The 24,853-nt window shown below is 36.5% G+C and overlaps 1 protein-coding gene across 15 annotated transcripts in view; it reads right to left on the minus strand.

The window, feature by feature from the left end:
* KDM6A (lysine demethylase 6A) overlaps positions 1 to 24,853 on the minus strand; it is a 224,740-nt gene that overhangs the window by 65,088 nt on the left and 134,799 nt on the right. For all 15 annotated transcript variants that reach the window (XM_057718324.1, XM_057718321.1, XM_057718322.1 and 12 more), the window contains one exon: positions 21,104 to 21,138. In XM_057718324.1, coding sequence (XP_057574307.1) covers positions 21,104 to 21,138 — 35 coding nt within the window. The remainder of the gene's footprint in view (positions 1 to 21,103; positions 21,139 to 24,853) is intronic.

The following is a 24,853-nucleotide window of genomic DNA, read 5'->3' on the forward strand; positions in this document are numbered from 1 at the left end:
TCTGTTTTGGTTTTGAATTTCTGGTGGTTTCTTCTTTGAATGTCTGATAGCATACTGGGGTTCTTCTGTCAGGTCTTTCTAGTGCCTTATGTTCTACTGAAGTCAGTAACTGTGTGTCTTATATATGCAAGTGTTTCCTAGACTTACTATTTGTTTGACTCAACACTCTGCGAATAGTCTGGGGCTTGGACAGTCTTCTTTAAACCCCTCTACTGCTGGGAAAAGCAACCTCTGAAGATTGGACTACCATGAGAAAACAAAGAAACACCATGCAGACAAAGGAGCAGGAAAAAAACCCACAAGACCAAATAAATGAACAGGAAATAGGAAAACTGCCTGAAAAAGAATTCAGAGTAATGATAGTAAAAATGATACAAATTCTCGATAACAAAACACAGAAAATACAAGAAACAATTAATAAGGACTCAGAAGAACTAAAGAACAAACAAACAGCAATGGACAACAAAATAATTGAAATTAAAAATACTCTAGATGGGACTTCCTAGGTGGCGCAGTGGTAAAGAATCTGCCTGCCAATGCAGGGGACACGGGTTCGAGCCCTGCCTTGGGAGGATTCCACATGCCGTGGAGCAACTAAGCCCATGCGCCACAACTATTGAGCCTGTGCTCTAGAGTCCATGAACCACAACTATTGAAGCCCACACGCCTAGGGCCTGTGCTCCACAACAAGAGAAGCCACTACAATGAGGAGCCTGCGCACCACAAAGAAGAGTAGCCCCCGCTCACAGCAACTAGAGAAAGCCCAAGTGCAGCAATGAAGACCCAATGCAGCCAATAAAAAAAAAAATACTCTAGATGGTATAAACAGCAGAATAACTGAGGCAGAACGAATAAGTGAGTTGGAAGACAGAATGGGGGAAATAACTGCCACAGAGCAGGAAAAAGAAAAAAGAATAAAAGGAATGGAAGACAGTATCAGGGACCTCAGTGATAACATTAAGCGCACCAACATTCGAATCATAGGCATCGCAGAAGAAGAAGAAAAAAAGAAAGGGTCCGAGAAAATATTTCAAGAGGTTATACTGGAAAACTTCCCCAACATGGGAAAGGAAATAATTAACCAAGTCCAAGAAGCATAAAGAGTCCCATACAGAATAAACCCAAGGAGAAATACATCGAAGCACATATTAATCAAACTAATGACAATTAAAAACAAAGAAAAAATATTAAAAACAGCAAGAGGAAAGCAACAAATAACATAGAGGGGAAAACCCATAAGGATATGAGCTGACCTTTCAACAGAAACTCTGCAGGCCAGAAGGGAATGGCAGGATATACTGAAAGTCCTGAAAGAGAAAAACCTACAGCCAAGAATATTCTACCCAGCAAGAATCTCATTCAGATTCGACGGAGAAATCAAAAGCTTTACAGACAAGCAAAAGTTAAGAGAATTCAGCACCACCAAACCAGCTCTACAACAATTGCTCAAGGAACTTCTCTAAGTAGGAAACACAAGAGGAGGAAAACACCGACAAAAACAAACCCAAAACAATTAAGGAAATGGTAATAGGAACATACATGTCAATAATCACCTTAAATGTTAATGGATTAAATGCTCCAACCAAAAGACACAGAATGGCTGAATGGATACAAAAACAAGACCCTTCTATATGCTGCCTACAAGAAACCCAGTTCAGACCAAAGGATACATATAGACTGGAAGAAAAGGGATGGAAAAAGATATTTCAAGCAAATGGAAGTCAAAAGAAAGCTGGAGTAGCAATACTCATATCAGACACATTAGACTTTAAAGTAAAGACTATTACAAGAGACAAGGAAGGACACTCCATAATGATCAATGGATCCATCCAAGAAGAACAGATCACAATGGTAAATATCTATGCACCCAACATAGGAGCACCTCAATACATATGGCTAACAGCCATAAAAGGGGAAATCGACAGGGAACACAATAATACGGGGAGACTTGAACACCACACTTACATCAATGGACAGATCATCCAAACAGAAAATAAATAAAGACACACAAGCTTTAAATGACACATTAGACCATCTCGACTTAATTGATATTTACAGGACATTCCATCCAAAAAAGACAGAACACACTTTCTTCTCAAGTGCACACAGAACATTTTCCAGGATAGATCACATCTTGGGTCACAAATGAAACCTCGGTAAACTCAAGAACATTGAAATCATATCAAGCATCTTCTCTGACCACAACACCATGAGACTAGATATCAATTACAAGAAAAAAAACTGCAAAAAATACAAACACATGGAGGCTAAACAATACACTATTAAACAACCAAGAAATCATTAAAGAAATCAAAGAGGAAATCAAAAAATATCTAGAAACAAATGACAATGAAAACACAACAACCCAAAACCTATGGGACACAGCAAAAGCAGTTCTAAGAGGGAAGTTTATAGCAATACAGTCCTACCTTAAGAAACAAGAAAATGATCGAATAAACAACCTAACCTTACACCTAAAACAATTTGAGAAAGAACAACAAAGAAACCCCAAAGTGAGCAGAAGGAAAGAAATCATAAAGATCAGAGCAGAAATAAAAAGAAAGGAAGGAAGCAACAGTAAAAATTAATGAAACTAAAAGCTGGTTCTTTGAGAAGATAAACAACATTGATAAACCATTAGCCAGACTCATCAAGGAAAAAAGGGAGAAGACGCAAATCAACACAATTAGAAAGGAAAAAGGAAAAGTAACAACGGACACCACAGAAATACAAAAGATCATGAGAGACTACTACAAGCAACTATATGCCAATAAATTGGATAACCTGGAAGAAATGGATACATTCTTAGAAAAATACAATCTCCCAAGACAGGACCAGGAAGAAATAGCAACTATGAACAGACCAATCACAAGTACGGAAATTGAGGCTGTGATTAAAAATCTTCCAACAAACCAACGCCCCGGGCCAGATGGATTCACAGGCGAATTCTACTAAATATTTAGAGAAGAGCTAACACCTATCCTTTTCAAACTCTTCCAAAATAGAGCAGAAGGAGGAACACTCCCAAACTCATTCTACGAGGCCACCATCACCCTGATACCAAAACCAGGCAAAGATGTCACAAAAAAAGAAAATTACAGGCCAATATCACTGATGAATATAGATGCAAAAATCCTCAACAAAATACTAGCTAACAGAATCCAACAGCACATTAAAAAGATCATACACCATGATCAAGTGCAGTTTATCCCTGGGATGCAAGGATTCTTCAATATACCCAAATCAATCAACGTGATACATCATATCAACAAATTGAAGGATAAAAACCATATGATCATCTCAATAGAGGCAGAAAAAGCTTTTGACAAAATTCAACACCCATTTATGATAAAAGCTCTCCAGAAAATGGGCATAGAAGGAAATTACCTCAACATAATAAAAGCCATATACAAGAAAACAAAAGCCAACATTGTTCTAAATGGGCAACAACTGAAAGCATTCCCTCTTAGAACAGGAACAAGACAAGGGTGCCCACTCTCACCATTATTATTCAACATAGTTCTGGAAGTTTTAGCCACAGCAATCAGAGAAGAAAATGAAATAAAAGGAATCCAAATTGGAAAAGAAGAAGGAAAATTGTCACTCTTTGCAGATGACATGATATTATATATAGAAAACCCTAAAGAATCTACCAGAAAACTGCCAGCATTCATTGATGAATTTAGTAAAGTAGCAGGATACAAAATGAATGCGCAGAAATCTCTTCCATTCCTATACACTAACAACGAAAGAGGAGAAAGAGAAATTAAGGAAACTCTCCCATTTAGCACTGCAACAAAAAGAATAAAATACCTAGGAGTATACCTGCCTAAGGAGGCAAAAGACCTGTATGCAGAAAATTTTAAGACACTGTCAAAGACGACACAAACGGAGGGACATACCATGTTCCTGGATTGGAAGAATCAACATCGTGAAAATGACTATACTACCCAAAGCAATTTAGATTCAATGCAATCCCGATCAAATTACCAATGGCATTTTTCACAGAACTAGAACAAGAAATCTTACGATTTGTATGGAAACACAAAAGACCCCAAATAGCCAAAGCAATCTTGAGAAGGAAAAATGGAGTTGGTGGAATCAGGCTTCCTGACTTCAAACTATACTGCAAGGCCATAGTGATCAAGACAGTATGGTACTGGCACAAAAATAGAAAGGAAGATCAATGGAATCGAATAGAGAACTCAGAGGTAAGCCCAAGCACATATGGGCACCTTATCTTTGACAAAGGAGGCACGAATATACAATGGAAAAAAGACAGCCTCTTCAAGAAGTGGTGCTGGGAAAACTGGACAGCAACATGTAAAAGAATGAAATTAGAACACTTCCTAACACCATACACAAAAAGAAACTCCAAATGGATTAAAGACCTACATGTAAGGCCAGACACTATAAAACTCCGAGAGGAAAACATAGGCAGGACACTCTATGACATGCATCAAAGCAAAATCCTTTTTGACCCACCTCCTAGAATCATGGAAACAAAATCAAGAAACAAATGGGACCTAATGAAACTTAAAAGCTTTTGCACAGCGAAAGAAACCATAAACAAGACAAGACGGCAACCCTCAGAATGCGAAAAAATAGTTGCCAACGAAACAACGGACAAAGGATTAACCTCCAAAATATACAAGCAGCTCATGCAGCTTAATACCAAAAAAGCAAATAACCCAATCCACAAATGGGCGGAAGACCTAAATAGACATTTCTCCAAAGAAGACATACAGATGGCCAACAAACACATGAAAAGATGCTCAACATCACTAAGCATCAGAGAAATGCAAATCACAGCCACAATGAGGTATCACCTCACACCAGTCAGAATGGCCATCATCAAAATATCTAGAAACCATAAATGTTGGAGAGGGTGTGGAGAAAAGGGAACTCCTGCACTGTTGGTGGGAATGTAAGTTGGTACAGTCACTATGGAAAACAGTTTGGAGTTTCCTTAAAAAACTAAAAATAGAACTACCATATGATCTAGTAACCCCACTGTCGGGCATATACCCAGAGAAAACCATAATCCCAAAAGAAACATGTACCATAATGTTTATTGCAGCACTATTTACAATAGCCAGGACATGGAAGCAACCTAAATGCCCATCAACAGATGAATGGATAAAGAAGATGTGGCATATATATACAATGGAACATCACTCAGCTATAAAAAGGAATGAGATGGAACTTTATGTAATGAGGTGGATAGACCTAGAGTCTGTCATACAGAGTGAAGCCAGAAAGAGAAAAACAAATATTGTATGTTCACTCATATATACGGAATCTAAAAAAATAAATGGCACTGATGAACCCAGTGACAAGACAAGAATAAGGATGCAGATGCAGAGAATGGACTGGAGAACATGGGGTTCGGGGCGGGGGGGCAGCGGGGGGTGAAGGGGAAGCTGAGACGAAGTGAGAGAGTAGCATAGACATATATATACTACCAACTGTAAAACAGAGAGCCAGTGGGAAGTTGCTGCATAACAAAGGGAGATCAACTTGATGATGGATAATGCCTTAGAGGGCTGGGACTGGGAGGTTGGGGAGCAGTCAAGGGAGGGAGGGAATATGGGGATACGTGTATAAATACAGCTGATTGACTTTGGTGTACCTCAAAAACTGGTACAAGAGTGTAAAGCAATAATATTCCAATAAAAAAATAAAGTAAAATAAAATACATTAAAAAAAAAAGAGAGAACCAAATGTAAAGAGAACCTTGAAAGCTGCCAGAGAAAAACCACAAAATACAAAGGATACAACAAGAATGAAAGCCAACTTTATGTAACCGATCAGTAATCAAATTAAATATAAATGGACTAGATATTCAAAGAAACAACAGACTGCCAGAACAGATTTACAAAACTGAAAGAAAGTCAAGAACACAGTGCTTGTAAGATATGCACTTTTTCATATAAGGACTCAGGCTGAAATAAAAGCATGGGAAAAGATACCATGTAAACTGTAAGTATCAGAAAGCTGAAGTGACTAGATTCAGATCTGATTAAGAAGGCTTCAAGGCAAAGAGTATTACCAGAGATAAAGAGGAATATTTCATAATGATAAAGGACATACCAGGATGAGATAACAATAACCAAGCTTCAAAATATATGAAAAGACTGACAGAATTAATACTGATAAAATACTAACTGTTAATCTATGCAATTTATTCCAATTTCACCAACTGTCCGACTTATATTCTTCTTCTTGTCCAGGATGTAATTCAAAATCCCGTGCTGTGTTAGGTTAGCATCTCTCTTTACCATCCTCTAATCTGGGACAGATACTCAAGTCTCTGACTTTCATTACCTTGACACTTAAAGTACTAGCTAATTATTTTGAAGAATGTCCCTTTCAAGTTAGTAAGTACTCTGTGGAGATATTCATCATTCCTTATACATTAATTAAAATTCTACATTTATTTAATTATTCATTTATAGCAATATGAACTAATATATTTTATTCTGTATCTTATATACCATTATTATAATTATTTTCTTTCTCAACTTGTGTCAGATTTGGTGATTAGAAACCCCATTCCCCTCAAATTGGCTCCTGTATCTTTCCATGTGTCCCATCATTTCTTGAGCACTTCCTTACTTTGGGGCACCAGAAAATGTTCCAGGGCTCATCTCGTAGTTTCCCTGCCTAAGCCCTGGAATCACCCACTCCTCCTCCGGAATTCCTGATTTCTTTTATTGAAGAATCAGATTTAGAAGCAAAGATCTACGTGCTGGTACATTCACTGCTGCCAAGGTGGGTCACTGCTTCTAGGCCCTTGCAGCAAACAGAGCTAGGAAATATATACACACGCGTACACACACACACACACACACACACACACACACACACAGTTACAGCTATATCTATTTCTATTCAACTCTCTATTTCCATAAATAACTGTATGTTCATAGTGATCCCTCCAATTCCAATCCAACAACAGTTTTCAGTCTAGCCTTTCTTCCTTTCTTGTAAGTTTCCTGTCAGTGAAAATCTGGTCCTCATTATCCACAATACATTTACTTGTTTACCCCTAATATTTACATAAAATAGTTGCAGAATTTCTATCCATATCCCTGTGAGAAAGTAACTGCAGCAGCAGATTTGTTTACAGTTTTTTGTCTCTAGCTTTATACTACAGAGTCAAAATACTGTTCTCCAAAGTTATTTAGTTCTTTTCATCCCTACCCTTCAGTATAGTTATGTTATTCATTTATAATACAGTTAGGTTCATTTGTTACTGTTTGCATTGTATTTGGGGCTAATTCACATTCTGGTTGGTCTTAATTACTCAATGAATTTTGGCGTATGTGAAACAGAGCCAGGTTCTAAGAGAGCTATATAAAAAGTATATTCAAGATAAGTTCTATTCCCTTCTCATCCCTACTACCCCATTCTCACAAGCATCGCTGGATAGGTAACCAACCTCACTTGTTTCTAGTTTATCCATTTTCAGTATTACCTTTGCACAAGTGGGACATGCATATCTTGCTTTGCACATGTATAGTTTCTTTCACAAAGGGTAGTATATTATACTTTTATACTTCACATTTTTTTCACTTAACAGTATATTCTGGAAATCATTCCATACAGTGATTTACATAGGTCTTCCCTATTCTTTCCTAAAGCTGCATGGCACTCCACTGCCTGAATGTACCCTAATTTCTATGTACAACCATTCTCCTATGTTTGAGCATTTAGGTTGTTTCCAATATTTTGCAATCACAAACAATGCGCCAAAAGATATCTTTGTGCCTGTATATTTTCATATTTTTGGAAGTATATTTTCAAGGTAGATTCCTAGATATGGGATTGTTGAGTCAAAAGATAAGTGTATATAATTTTTCTACATAACTGCAAGTAGAATTTTGTTAGACTATTCTGTTCCAGATGGGGTGTACCAGTTTGCATTATCACAATGCATGAGAGTGCCTGTTTTGCTACCATAGCCACTTACACTTGTTACCAATCTGACAGGTAAGAAATATTTCAGTGTTGCTTTAATTTGCATTTCTTTAACTCTGAGTATGTTTGAACACGTTTTCATATGTCTAAGGGCCGTTATATCTTTTTTATGAAGTGTCTGTTCATGTCATTTTTCCCATTTTCTATTGGGTTTTTGTTCCGCTGTCCCTCAAATTTTAAGACGCTGTTATATATTAGGGATATTAGTTCTTTGTGGTATATGTTGTAAACATTTTCTCCCACTCTCACAGGTGTACTTTGAATTTATTTTTTGCCATGCAGAAATTATTTTTATGTTGCTCAAACTGATTGGTCATTCTTTTTAATGCCTCTGAATTTTGAGCCATAGTTTAAAAAGCCTTTTTCCTATATCAAGGTTGAAGAAAAATTCATGTTTCTTCAAGTATTTGTACAATATCAATGTTTATATTTTGATCCTAACTCATCTGTAGTAGTATATTCTTGTGAATAATTTGTGATATGGGTCTAATTTTATCTTTTTCTAAATTATTGTCCCAGAACGATGTATGAATAAATCTACTTTAGCTAAAGGAATATATTACCTTTATCATATACTCAATTTCTCTATGTACACAGGATCTACTCCTGGCCTTTCCATGATATTTCACTGATCTATTCGTCTAGTCACATGCCACTACAATACTTTTAATTATACAGGCTTCCTTGTATATTTTAATATATAGTAGGGTTAATATAACCCATACAATCCCTACCACCACCACCCCCCCACCACCAGTGTTATTCTGGCTGTCCTAGAATGTTTTTCCCTCAACTTACCTAATTGCTTTAAAAAGTTTATCAGTAATTTTTACTGTTGTATTACATTTAAAAGTTAACCTAAATTCCCATGAACATCTTTATACTACTGGAGTTATAGTATCTAAGTTTATGGGTAAATATTTAATTACTTTGCTGTTACTATAAATGGGAATATTTTCTAACAGTGTGCTCTCTCATATTTGTTGCTGAGAACTATTGATTTCTGTATGTTAACCTGTGCCTCTGATTTTTCTTGTCTAACTGCATTGGTTAATACCTATAGTACAATAAGGAGGAATAATGAGGACAGAGGGCATCTTTGCCTTGCTCCTGATTTTTGTGTAAGTGCCTGTAGTGTTTCCCCTTCAGTAAGATACTGATTTTGGAATTAAAGTACATGAATTTTATCATGATTGGAAAGAAACCCTTAATTCCTATGACCAAGAGTATTTTTAATTGGGAATGGGTACTGAATTTATCAAAGGCTTCTTCAGCATCAATGATGAATAGACTTTTACCTTTAGCCCTATTATTATGATGCATGATATTAACAGATTTCCTAATATTCAATCAGTCTTGTATTCCCGGAATGAATACCATTTGGTCGTAGTATATCACGAGGGTGAGTCAAAAATTATCCACACTCTGGCTGTAGAATTTATAGAAGTTTTAAATACCTGGAGTGCGGATAATTTTTGACTCACCCTTGTATCTGCTTAATAATAAGACTGTTTGCTAATGTTTTACTTAGTATTTTTATACCAATATTCATCAGTGATAACAGTCCATATATTGATTCTTTTTAGTACTGTCTTTATCAGGTTTAGGTATCAATGTTACCCTTGTTTTAAAAAGGAATGTGGGAAAAAAGTATGTCAGCTCTGCAAAAAATTTAACAGAATTACCATATGACCCAGTAATTTCATTTCTGGGTATACATCCAAAAAAAGAAAGAAAAAGAAAGAAAGCTGGGACAAAAACAGATATTTGCACATTCATGTTTTTCACAGCAGCATTATTCACAAAAGCCAAAAGTTGGAAGCCACACAGGTGTCCACTGACAGATGAATGGATAAACCAAATGTGGTGTATAAATACAATGAAATATTATTCAGCCTTAAAAAGGAATGGAATTCTGGCACATGCTACAATATATACAATATGCTAAGAGAAATAAGCCAGACACGAAAAGACAAATACTGTATCATTCCACTTACATGAGGTACCTAGAATAGTCAAACTCATAGAGACAAAAAGTGGAATAGCGGTTGCCAGGGGCTGAAGGGAGGGAGGAATGAGGAGTTATTCTTTAATTGGTACAGCGTTCCAGCTTGGGATGATGAAAAAGTTCTGAAGATAGATGGTGGTAATAGTTGCACAATAATGTGAATGTACTTAATGCCACTGAACTGTACACTTAACAAATGGCTAAAATGGTAAAATTAATGTCATGTATATTTTACAATTAAACCAAAGAGAAGATGACAACAAAGAACTGTGGCCTGTAGTTAACTTTCAGAATCAGAGATTTTGGTTTCCATTATGTTTTTTAAATATGCTACAGAATCAGTAAGTGCAGAAAGGACTTTAATTATTATCAAACACATATGTCTCTCAAGGTCAGATTAAAAGCTGTTATAAGCCCCCTACCCCTCTCAAAAAAGAAAAAGAAATAGTCCACTTAAGTTTTCTAATTCATTTGCATAGAGGTCTGCTAGGTAGTCTTATATGACTGTACTAATTTCCTCTGTTTCCATGGTTATCTTATTTTATGTATCTGTACTTTATCTCTCATTTACCGCCCCCCCCATCAAGTTAGTCTGTGGTTTACCTATTTTGTTAATCTTTTCAGAATTAAGGTTTTGACCTGTTAATTAGGTCTACTGTTCTTCTCTCCTTTTCACACTACTCACTTCCTTAAAAAAAAAAAAAATCCTTCTTCCTCACAATATTGTTTTCGTTACATTGATTTTTGTTTGTTTTAACATATTTCCTTACACTGAACTAATCTTGAGTTCATGGAATAAACCCTAGGTAATCATGACATACTTACTGCATCTTTAAATGTCAGCTGGAATTTATTTTTCTTTAGAATTTTGAGATTTGTATAATATACATAAATGAAACTAGTCTACAGTGTTCCAATAATAAACTACTGCTGGATAGTTAGAAGACAATGTTAAAAATGAAACTAATAATTCTTATCAACAGTGTTATTCATAGCAACATTATCTGTAACTATCTCTCAAGGGAGAACAAACTAGTTACAGTACCTCTCTGCAAAGGGATATAATACAGTTCTACATGTACTGATAGGGAATGATTTCCAAAATATAAAACTAAGTTAAAAGAACCAACTTAAGAGAGAACATATATAATGTGCTATTATTTCAATAAAATAAAGAAAAACAAAACAAATACACGTGGAAACATATATATGGATTTGCTTATATATATGCTGAGTTTCTCTGGAAGGATATAAAAAACACTGGTTATAGTGGTTGGTGGCTTTCAGGAGGGGAACAGGTGGCCAGGAGGGAGGAGGAGACTTCACTGTGTATTCTTTCAGGCACTTTCACTTTGGATTATCTACTCAAAAATAAGTAACACTGTAATAACAAAATTAAAAGGGAGTAATCCTTTATCTTTAACCTTTAAAGGTTATTTAGAATTTAGATGGTGGCCTATTCAAGTTATTTCATTAAAATCAAGAAAAAGAAATGAAGGCCAGTGAATATTATTATTACTAATAGGAAAAAAAAAATGGCTCCGGGGTCTCAGCTAATAAAATGGGAAAGGTAAATTAATTGATATAAATATCTAAGAATGCTTCATAATATATTTATTTGGAGATATGACATTATACAGAGAAACAAAATTATCTTTATTTAGATAATCTAAAAATGGGTGTGGGTGAGATGACATGACATCTCATTAAAATTACCCAAACCTCAACAGAACTACCATATGATCCAGCAATCTCACTTCTGGGTACAGGTATATTTCCAAAAGAAACAAAACCATTATCTTCATGAGTTATCTGTACTCCTATGTTAACTGCAGCATTATTCATGAAAGTCAAGGATGGGAAAAACCGAAGTGTCTGTCTACAGATGGATCAAGAAAATGTGGTGTGTGGAATGATAGTTCAGCCTTTAAAAAGAAGGAAATCCTGTTATTTGTGACAACATGGATAAACCTAGAGGGAATTATGCTAAGTGAAATAAACCAGACAGAGAAAGACAGATACTTTATGGTATCACTTATATGTGAATTCCTTTTTGAAAAGGGGCTGGGTGGGGTGAGCTCACGGAAAAGAGAGTAGAAAGGGGGGAGGTGGAAGAAATAGGGAGAGACTGGTAAAAGGGTACAAACTTTCGGTTTTAAGATGAATAAGGCCTGAGGCTCTAACATATAATATGGTGACAATAGTTGATAACACTACATTGTACTACTGAAGTCTGTTAAGAAACTCAAACTTAAATGTTCTCACTGCCACCACTTTAGAGATGTGAGGTGATGGGTGTGTTAATTAACTCAGTGAGGAGAGAAAAGATGGCGGCGAAGTAGAGAGACGTGCAGTGCATCCCTCTCCACAGATGCATTGGGAATGCACGGAAGGACACAGTGATTCCCACAGAGAACCAGCTGAACACCAGCAGACGGCCTTGGACACCAGAGAGGGCTGCGGGGAGCCCGACATAGCCGGTAGGGAGGCATCTACGAGGGCTCAGAGAGGGTGAAGCGGCGGAGCTGTGGCAGACGGGAGGGAGTGAGAAACATACAGAGGGTCCGCAGCGCAGCTCAGCGTTCCCGGACCGAGACATCGATCCGCGGCTGAACAGAGGGTCCAGGAGCGGGAGCGTGGGAACCGGAGAGCTGGTTCAGGGTGAGAAACATTGTTGCTGGTAGGGTGACGGACCGAGAGGACAGGAGGGAGGAGGTCCGCGGAGAGGAGTGCCCGTCCCTGAGAGCTGCCCGGCCATGATGGTGGCTTGAGGCTGCAGGCTCATGGGCCGGGGGGAGGAGCTGCGGGAGTAGCCTCTCCCTCTCTTTCAGCACCTCTGCAACAGGCAGTGGAGAGATGCCCTGCGGGCCACCTAAGGTGCTCAGGGATAACAAGCACCCTCAGGCGCTCGGGCGGGGCTAGATTAAAACCCCTTGCTACGCCAGCAGCAGGGAGGCTGCCGAGAGAGAAAAAAAAAAAAAAAAAACAGCATCAAAAAGAAAAAAAAAAAAACCCCGAGAGAGGCCCAACTCTAAGACTCTCTGTTTACGCCTGAGCCACCAGCGCCCTCTGCAACAGGCACCTCCAACCCTGACTGAAACAACAGTGCGCCACTGCTCACTCACTCCCAGGAGAAGAAGCCACTATTGTACCCTCTCCCTCCCCACACACCGACGCTTACAGACGAACAATAAAGGAACCTCTGCTGGTCACAGAATAATGCAAAAAAAACCCAAGGCAAGGAGAAGGACACTTACAGCTGAGACGCTAAGGAAACAGAAATAGTAGTATCAATACCTATTGAACTGGTCCATTCTGGGATCAGTTCTGGATTTTTTTTTTTCTTTCTCTCTTTTTTTTTTTTTTTGATTTATTAAATACGATCTTAGCCCTAAGGGATCTACAAGTTTTATAACATAATTTTTTAATGATATTTTTTATTCTTTTTTTTTTTTTGCCTTTTTATATACTTCTATATCTAGCTAAGTTTTTGGTAGTACGGACAAAATATCTCTCATACTCTCCTTTCATCCCTATCTTTTATACATTTCTATTCCTCTCTTTTTATTTGCATATTTCCAACCACATTACACTCTTCTGTTCCCCTTTCTTCCAGCCTTTTTAAGTTTATTTTATCTTAACATACTTACAAGCAACACTATCGGTCTGCTCAGACGCCTTGCTCTATTCTCCAGATGATGCACTGCCTTGGTATCTAATATTAGGCTTTTGTCTTTATCTTAGTTCTTAGTACAGTTGTCTAATTACATTCTGAGAATCTCCATTCTCTCTGGTGGTACTCTAGCTCTTTTCTATATTTGATCCTAGCTTACAAAATCTCCCTGGATTGATGTTTGTATGTGTAGGGTGTTATTTGTTGTTTGTTTGCTTTTGCTTTTGTCTCTGATTTGTTCTGTTTCAGTTGTCAATTTCTGCTGGGTTTCTCTTTGAATATCTGATAGCACACTGGAGTTCTGTCAGGTCTTTCTAGAGCCTTATGTCCTAACGGATTCAGTAATTGTGTGTCTTATACATGTATGTGTTTCCTAGACTTAATATTCGTTTAATCCAATACTTGGATATTAGTCTGAGGCTTGGACAGTCTTCTATAAACACCTCTATCGCCAGGACAAGCAACCCCAAAAGTTTGGACAACCATGAAGAAACAAAGAAACACCATGCAGGCAAAGGAGCAGGAAAAAAACCCACAAGACCAAATAAATGAAGAGGAAATAGGAAAAATGCCTGAAAAACAATTTAGAGTCATGATAGTAAAAATGATACAAAATCTCGATAACAAAATAGAGAAAGTACAAGAAACAGTTCATAAGAACTCAGAAAAACAAACAGCAATGGATAACAAAATAACTGAAATTAAAAATACTCTAGATGCTATAACCAGCAGAATGACTGAGGCAGAAGAACGAATCAGTGAGTTGGAAGATAGAATGGGGGAAATAACTGCCACAGAGCAGGAAAAAGAAAAAAGAATAAAAAGATTAGAAGACAGTATCAGAGACCTCAGTGATAACCTTAAACATACCAACATTCGAATTACAGGCATCCCAGAAGAAGAAGAAAACAAGAAAGGGTCTGAGAAAATATTTCAAGAGGTTATACTGGAAAACGTCCCCAACATGGGAAAGGAAATAATTCACCAAGTCCAAGAAGCACAGAGAGTCCCATACAGAATAAACCCAAGGAGAAATATACCAAGACACATATTAATCAAACTAACGACAATTAAAAACAAAGAAAAAATATTAAAAGCAGCAAGAGAAAAGCAACAAACAACATATAAGGGAAAACCCATAAGGATAACAGCTGACCTTTCAACAGAAACTCTGCAGGCCAGAAGGGAATGGCAGGATATACTGAAAGTTCTGAAAGAGAGAAGCCTACAGCCAAGAATACTCTACCCAGCAAGAATCTCATTCAGATTTGAGGGAGAAATCAAAAGCTTTCCAAACAAGCAAAAGTTAAGAGAATTCAGCACCACCAAACCAGCCTTACAACAAGTGCTAAAGGAACTTCTCTAAGTAGGAAACACAAGAAAAGGAAAACACCTACAAATACAAACCCAAAACAATTAAGAAAATGGTAAGTGGAACACACATGTCAATAATCACTTTAAATGTAAATGGATTAAATGCTCCAACCAAAAGACACAGACTGGCTGAATGGATACAAAAACAAGACCCTTATATAATGCTGCCTACAAGAAACCCACTTCAGACCAAGGGATACATATAGACTGAAAGTAAAGGGATGGAAAAAGATATTCCATGCAAATGGAAGTCAAAAGAAAGCTGGAGTAGCAATACTCATATCAGACACATTAGACTTTAAAGTAAAGACTATTAAAAGAGACAAGGAAGGACACTACATAATGATCAAGGGATCCATTCAAGAAGAACATATCACAATGGTAAATATCTATGCCCCCAATATAGGAGCACCTCAAGACATAAGGCAAATGCTAACAGCTATAAAAGGGGACATCGACAGTAACACAATTATAGTGGGAGACTTGAACACCCCACTTACATCAATGGACAGATCATCCAAACAGAAAATAAATAAGGACACACAAGCTTTAAATGACACATTAGACCATCTCGACTTAATTGATATTTATAGGACATTCCATCCAAAAACGACAGACTACACTTTCTTCTCAAGTGCACACGGAACATTTTCCAGGATAGATCACATCTTGGGTCACAAATCAAACCTCAGCAAATTCAAGAAAATTGAAATCATATCAAGCGTCTTCTCAGACCACAACGCCATGAGACTAGATATCAATTACAGGAAAAAAACTGCAAAAAATACAAACACATGGAGGCTAAACAATTCACTCTTAAACAACCAAGGAATCACTAAACAAATCAAAGAGGAAATCAAAAAATATCTAGAAACATATGACAACAAAAACACAACAACCCAAAACCCATGGGATGCAGCTAAAGCAGTTCTAAGAGGGAAGTTTATAGCAATACAGTCCTACCTTAAGAAACAAGAAAATGATCAAATAAACAACCTAACCTTACACCTCAAACAACTAGAGAAAGAAGAACAAAGAAACCCCAAAGTGAGCAGAAGGAAAGAAATCATAAAGATCAGAGCAGAAATAAATGAAAAAGAAAGGAAAGAAACCATAAGAAAAATAAATAAAACTAAAAGCTGGTTCTTTGAGAAGATTAACAAAATTGATAAACCATTAGCCAGACTCATCAAGAAAAAAAGGGAGAAGATGCAAATCAACAGAATTAGAAAAGAAAAAGGAGAAGTAACAACGGACACCTCAGAAATACAAAACATCATGAGAGACTACTACAAGCAACTATATGCCAATAAATTGGATAACCTGGAAGAAATGGATACATTCTTAGAAAAATACAATCTTCCAAGACTGAACCAGGAAGAAATAGAAACCATGAACAGACCAATCACAAGTACGGAAACTGAGGCAGTGATTAAAAATCTCCCAACACACAAAAGCCCAGGACCAGATGGATTCACGGGCGAATTCTATCAAACATTTCGAGAAGAGTTAACACCTATCCTTCTCAAACTCTTCCAAAATATTGCAGAAGGCGGAGCACTCCCAAACTCATTCTACGAGGCCACCATCACCCTGATACCAAAACCAGGCAAAGATGTCACAAAAAAAGAAAACTACAGATCAATATCACTCATGAATATAGATGCAAAAATCCTCAACAAAATACTAGCTAACAGACTCCAACAGCACATTAAAAAAATCATACACCATGATCAAGTGGGGTTTATCCCTGGGATGCAAAGATTCTTCAATATACGCAAATCAATCAACGTGATACATCATATCAACAAATTGAAGGATAAAAACCACATGATCATCTCAATAGATGCAGAAAAAGCTTTTGACAAAGTTCAACACCCATTTATGATAAAAGCTCTCCAGAAAATGGGCATAGAAGGAAATTACCTCAACATAATAAAAGCCATATATGAAAAACCAAAAGCCAACATCGTTCTCAATGGGGAAAAACTGGAAGAATTCCCTCTAAGAACAGGAACAAGACAAGGGTGTCCACTCTCACCACTATTATTCAACATAGTTTTGGAAGTTTTAGCCACAGCAATCAGAGAAGAAAATGAAATAAAAGGAATCCAAATTGGAAAAGAAGAAGTAAAATTGTCACTCTCTGCAGATGACATGATATTATATATAGAAAACCCTAAAGACTTTACCAGAAAACTGCTAGCACTCATTGATGAATTTAGTAAAGTAGCAGGATACAAAATTAATGCACAGAAATCTCTTGCATTCCTATACACTAACAACGGAAGAGGAGAAAGAGAAATTAAGGAAACTCTCCCATTCACCATTGCAACAAAAAGAATAAAATACCTAGGAATAAACCTGCCTAAGGAGGCAAAAGATCTGTATGCAGAAAACTTTAAGATATTGTTGAAAGAAATCAAAGACGACACAAACACATGGAGGGACATACCATGTTCCTGGATTGGAAGAATCAACATAGTGAAAATGACTGTACTACCCAAAGCAATTTACAGATTCAATGCAATCCCGATCAAATTACCAATGGCATTTTTCACAGAACTAGAACAAGAAATCTTACGATTTGTATGGAAACGCAAAAGACCCCAAATAGCCAAAGCAATCTTGAGAAGGAAAAATGGAGTTGGTGGAATCAGGCTTCCTGACTTCAAACTATACTACAAGGGCACAGTGATCAAGACAGTATGGTACTGGCACAAAAATAGAAAGGAAGATCAATGGAATAGAATAGAGAACTCAGAAGTAAGCCCAAACACATATGGGCACCTTATCTTTGACAAAGGAGGCACGAGTATACAATGGAAAAAAGACAGCCTCTTCAAGAAGTGGTGCTGGGAAAATTGGACAGCAACATGTAAAAGAATGAAATGAGAACACTTCCTAACACCATACACAAAAAGAAACTCCAAATGGATTAAAGACCTACATGTAAGGCCAGACACGATAAAACTCCTAGAGGAAAACCTAGGCAGAACACTCTATGACATACATCAAAGCAACATCCTTTTTGACCCACCTCCTACAATCAGGGAAATAAAATCAAGAATAAACAAATGGGACCTCATGAAACTTAAAAGCTTTTGCACAGCAAAAGAAACTATAAACAAGACTAAAAGGCAACCCTCAGAATGGGAAAAAATAATTGCCTATGAAACAACGGACAAAGGATTAACCTCCAAAATATACAAGCAGCTCATGAAGCTTAATACCAAAAAAGCAAATAACCCAATCCACACATGGGCAGAAGACCTAAATAGACATTTCTCCCAAGAAGACATACAGATGGCCAACAAACACATGAAAAGATGCTCAACATCACTCATCATCAGAGAAATGCAAGTCAAAGCCACAATGAGGTATCACCTCACACCAATCAGAATGGCCATCATCACAAAGTCTGGAAAGCACAAATGTTGGAGAGGGTGTGGAGAAAAGGGAACTCTCCTGCACTGTTGGTGGGACTGTAAGTTGGTACAGCCACTATGGAAAACAATTTGGAGGTTCCTTAAAAAACTACAAATAGAACTACCCTATGATCCAGTAATCCCACTCCTGGGCATATACCCAAAGAAAACCATAATCCCAAAAGAAACTTGTACCATAATGTTTATTGCAGCACTCTTTACAATAGCCAGGACATGGAAGCAACCTAAATGCCCATCAACAAATGAATGGATACAGAAGATGTGGCATATATATACAATGGAATATTACTCAGCTATAAAAAGGGATGAGATGGAGCTATATGTAATGAGGTGGACAGAACTACAATCTGTCACACATAGTGAAGTAAGTCAGAAAGAGAAGGACAAATATTGTATGCTAACTCACATATACGGAATCTAAAAATGGTACTGATGAACTCAGTGACAAGAACAAGGATGCAGATACAGAGAATGGACTGGAGAACTCGAGGTATGGGAGGGGCGGGGGGTGAAGAGGAAACTGAGAGGAAGCGAGAGAGTAGCACAGACATATATATACTACCAAGTGTAAAACAGTCAGTGGGAAGTTGTTGTATAACAAAGGGAGTCCAGCTCAAGGATGGAAGATGCCTTGGTGGACTGGGGCAGGGAGGGTGGGGGGGACTCAAGGGGGGGGGGGGGGTCGGGGAAGGGAGGGAGTACGGGGATGTGTGTATGGAAACAGATGACTGAACCTGGTGTACCCCCCCAAAAAAAAAAAAAATTAACTCAGTGAGGGGAATCATACATATATCAAATCATCACACTGTACACTTTGGGCAGGTAGGTAAACCTTTCTGTTTTCCTTAACTTTGCACCTGAAAATAAAAATCCTTTTTATAACCACTGGAGTAGAGATTTTTCAATCCTTTCATATGCTTAGTGTCTTCTTCCTGTCATCTAATAATTACATACTCTACCCAGAACAAATTTTGTTCTTTTCATTTTGCTTAATGGGCACTAAAAGTTATCACATGAAAGAATCACTGGGGGGAGGGCCCTGTCCCCACATGACCTTCACAAGATTTAAAAAAAACTTAACACCAACAGACAACTTCTCATCAGAAGGGCGCAAGCCAATGGAATATAAATTTTAAAGTGGTCAAATAAAAATAACCAAATAGAATTCCATTGCAAGCGAAAAACAATCATTAAAAAGAAAGGTGAGATAACATCTTCTTTACCTAATGACAGACCAGGTTGATCTGACTAAGAACTAGAAAAGCTGGGGGAAAAAATCAGAGCTCATCCTTTTGAAGACAGCAGAGATCTCCTGAGGTAATGAAAACAGAAGGAGTTAAGACTCCAAGGGAAAGAACTTTGGAGAGGAAGCTTATTTCCATAGCTGCTTTCACCCTGGTGCCTTTACTGATTCTGCAAAAACCGGCAGTTGGCAGGAGGCTGGGATTAGCATTGGTAGGTAAAGACTCTGATCAACAACATGCATGTAATTCTCAAATGCACCCACACCTGAGTGTATATCAATTCTGAGTCAGTGGACATGAGCACAATGTGTGCGTGTGTGTGCAGGCGCATAAGTGCGTGTGGGGGCTGGGAGTGGCGCGGAGGCAGATGGAGGTGTCTGGGAATCAGACGTTAATTTTTTAGACCACCCCATGGTGGCTCTGAAACAAAACAGACCTTAGGACTTATGTAGAAATATAATGGCATTTTTTTTTTCTAAAAAGCTGTTATATTACCTAATATTTAATCTCACACCAACTTATGCCTAATTTTCCACACCACTGCCACTTAGACTTAATGTCTATGTGTTATGCCCTTTATCATATAACTAAGCAAAATCTGCCATACATAAGAATAAAATGTTCTAAATTTAAACTAAAAAAGTTTTTTAAATACAGTAGCCATAAAAGTAGTGGTAATGACATCAAGAGGTTACTAATACGCCTTTCAAATGGTGATACATGGAAGGGATATTTCAATCTTAAGAGGTGAAACTAAAAACCATGCAAGTAGCATAGACATATTTACACTACCAACTGTAAAACAGATAGCTAGTGGGAAGGTGCTGTATGACAAAGGGAGATCAACTCGATGATGGGTGATGCCTTAGAGGGCCAGGACAGGGAGAGTGGGAGGGAGTCGCGGGAGGGAGGGGATATGGGGATATATGTATAAATACAGCTGATTGACTTTGGTGTACCTCAAAAGCTGGTACAAGAGTGTAAAGCAATTACATTCCAATAAAGAGCTTAAAAATAAAATAAAATAAAAATAAAAACAATGCATTATAACAACCATCTATAAACATTTTGAAACGAAAACTAGGCATTTCACGTTGAGAATAAGAGAAATTTTCTTAAATACAACCATTTAAGCCTACAGATAGTTTGAGTTTAGAGGCAAAGCATATTGAATGAAACTTCTTTATACACAACAAGCACTCTGTGTAATAACTGTAACACTAAAGCAAAATCTTGAACACATTTAATGAGTATAAAATTGTAAGAAGTAATGCCCTGAACGCCATTAAATTATCTGTATATCCGATTCCACTTAAAATGGTATGGGTGATCATTTTTGTTTGTTTTAAGAAAGCTAAGTTAAAACACTTACCTGGGTTTCATATAAGTGAGCAATGTGAAATTGAACTGCAAAGATGATGGAAAACAAAAATCAATAACAATACAGCAGTGTTTGGGTAAATTTAATTAAGAATATAAAATGTAAAATATAAGCATGATCTCTACTACACAGATTTAAATAATTACGGAACATAACTTTTATTTTTAATAAAATAGAATATACAAACAAACATACATGAACATGATAAGAAACCACATGTATTCATTGTTGGGTGTTACTAAATTTTGTCAATGTAATTATTAAAATCAACATTAAAATCTGTAGCAAGTGGGTATACTTCTTACAAAGTTTAAAATGGCAACATTAAGCAAATAAACTTTTATAATCTATACATTTCAAAACACAGTACTTAAAACCTGAGTTACAAGTCAAAAAAAGAAACGAAAGTATTTGATTAAAACAACAAAAAAACCCTCTAATTTTTTCCTTATACCATATTTCATATCAACGTTTATAAACAAATCACAGACAAGGATGACACTAGTAATAACACACAGAGGAAATAAGTTGCACTTTTCTATCAGTTCTTCATAATTTTTTTTTAAAAGTCAAACCACTTGGAAGGCCAGAATAGTGAACAGTCCGAACATTAGCAAGGATCTCTTGAAAATCAAATAAAAATATATGTATTTCAGCTTTTATTTTCAGCTCTTCCTGATACTGCACAACCAGAATATGAATGATTCAACAAAAGCAACACTAAACCAGGAATCAAAACTGGATTCTGGTTTACTTAAATAATATGATTTTCATCCTTCAATGACAAATCTTTTTTCTTTCTTTTAATGTTCTAACTAACTGGACTTCATAGTTGGATTTCAAGGAGTATGGGAGCCTTTCAAAATTATATGTATAATATATATGTGGATCTTTAAAAACAAGGTCCACAGCTATCACCAATTTCTCATCGGTATCATAAACTAACTCTCTGACTCCCGTAACTATAAGATTCACCTGGGAGGCTGTTAAAAATAGAAATCCCTGAGATTATATTCAGTGATCCCAGACAAGGCCTGGAAAGGTGCCTTTTTATTGAGTACTGCAAGGGATTCTGATACCTGTTCCTAGACCAGCACCTGGGAACAGGTGAAGTAAATAAGCATAAAGACCAAAACAAAATATATAATGAACTTTAAAATTAAACAACATTTTTGGATCAAAAGTAAAGCACTGCCTCTCTATATATAATCATTAAATATCATATGTTAATCAGAGACGAGACAAAATAAAAACATCACCTTTAAAAGATGAAAGCCAACTTTATGTGAAAAAGCACATAAAAATAATAATAAAAGTTCTACAGATATATATATATCCCCTTTACCTATATCTGGTGAGGGGTTTTATTTCCTAGTCCCCTTTTCCAGCACAGCTCTCCTTGAGATTTCCAGTCCAAATCTCACCTCACTACATCATTAGAGCGAGACTGGGTTACAGGTTAAGAAAATGAGGAAGAGATGGAAAATCTATGCCCATTTCCCCCAATCTTCTTACTCCTTTAATAAACGTGACATGGGAGAAAAGATCAGCAGCAAGGTGGCATTCTATTACCATCCCAACTTCCTCCAGATTCAGCAAGGGCTTTCCTATCCCATGAGTTACTAAATCAAGTATCATCTTTTGTGGTGTGAAAATCAATTTATACTTAAATTCTTAAAAGTCCTCTTCAAAGTGGAACACAGCCATACAACTAAGAAAAAGCTCCACTTGGCAAGTCTCAATTAGAGACAGAAATTTTTAACAAATATTGCCATAAAAGGTTCTGAAATTAAACTTTTTTCAGAATAATTATTTTTAGAATTAATAGAATTAATTAAATCTAGAAGAAACAAATTTATCCCAAGGGGAAATCATATAATGAGAAGTCTCACATCATTAGGATTCTACTTTTCAAAACACAAACTGTAATTAACCCCTCTTAAATAGCTCTAGCAGCAGCAAGTGTATCTACTTATTTTTTTAATTGCATACATGAATTGTGCCATAAAACAGAAATCTCATACAGACTTTTTTAAAGCTCACTTTATTTCCTACACTCCTCTGACCTTTGTAGAACAACAAAGTAATATGGAAAATTTCGAAAAATAGTCAAGGTCTGTGGCATATCTAAATAGGTAATGATACAAAAAATTCAAAGAGAAATAAGTTTTACAAAGATAATAAAGAGCCTGGTGTTTAAACAGTAATAATGTCTAGCTCAAAGTTAAGTAGTTTATGCTTGCTAGTGCTCTATGAGACATCAGCCATTATCATCATGGCTATCAAGTGTTATGTCGATTGTCAAAAATAAACTACCCAAATCCACTGAACTATAATGGCCTAATGTCTCTAAATAAAGCACATGCTCTTCCATTAGAGTGACCAACCTTTTAGCACTCAAAGTTCTGAGCCTGGGAAAATTCCTCAGTCCTGTGCAAAACAGGACATTGGTCACGCTCACTCTTACTTCCCTTCTCAACAACCAACAGAAAGAGAGCCGTGGTAAGCTCGAAAATGTATTCATGATTGTTCAAACTTTCCTCTTCGAATTCGACAAGAAAGGTCTGCCCTGTGGCACTCATTCTACATAGGTGTTTTCCTCTCAGGAGTAATGATCTACAAGTTAAGATTTAACCTCAACAGAGTAGAACAGAATGAGGATTTACAAAAATATTTAGTTTGAAATTTACGAAACATCCCTCAAGGTTATCACTGAAACTGACAAGTACGTATGAAGGTTAGTTTTTAGGCACTAGATACAATCAATTAAATGAAAATCAGATTTTTTTCTTATTCCCATAAATTAATTTTAAAAGGATTTTAAGGGTTTAAATTCAAGATGGTTTATATAACCTGGATATACAATTAAGGGAAAAGTATAAAAAATTAACTTTATAAATTAATATATCAGTGGGTTAAATCCTTTTTCTAATTAAATCTCATCTTAGAAATTAAAATACTGTTAACTTCCTACCATTTGTTCTGGAAATACACTGATCAGTACTAAATCCTGAGCTTAGTTTAAAGAAAACAGAATTCAGTTTTCTCTGAAAATTGCATTTAGTAGAAGTATGAGATAATCAGTCTGGTCTAGATGATGATTTAATCCACACTATGTCCTAATTCATGTTGTATGCAAGTTACATTCAAATTTCTACAGTTTTTTCATTAATTCAATCCTTTGGGGGCATTTTTACCACTGAGACTACTCTTCACTAAACTCCTTTCTATATGGTTAAAAAAATGAAGTCACTTATAGCAATATATTGACTTTGTAAAAACTAGAATCTTTCGATTGATCTGAAATTTTCATGAAGAATGATTCAATTTTTCATACACTCTAAAAATTTTATTGTTCAAGTAAGAAAGTGGTAAAGAAATCGGCTTGAATCCAACGAATATTCTTTAAACTTTTATTGGCTACCTTAAAGTACACTAAATAAATATGTCAACACATACTTACTGATAAACACATCATAATCAACCCAATCTGCTTTTGGAAAGAAACGGATGTAGAAGCAGAAAACAAATGTCTAAAGAAAACCACTGTATCAGAACATGCTTCACACACATTCTTTTTAAACTAATTGAAAAATCTCACCTCAATCTTTATGTATGATGATAAAACTACAGTAGAAAATCAAAGTATATCTTCATAATTACCAATAATTTTAATACCACAAAGTACGAATCAGTGAGCTAACACATATGAATCTTTGTATACTCAGTTTTCCCAGAAGA

This window comes from Hippopotamus amphibius, chromosome X (assembly GCF_030028045.1).
Source record: "Hippopotamus amphibius kiboko isolate mHipAmp2 chromosome X, mHipAmp2.hap2, whole genome shotgun sequence".
NCBI classification, from domain to species: domain Eukaryota; kingdom Metazoa; phylum Chordata; class Mammalia; order Artiodactyla; family Hippopotamidae; genus Hippopotamus; species Hippopotamus amphibius.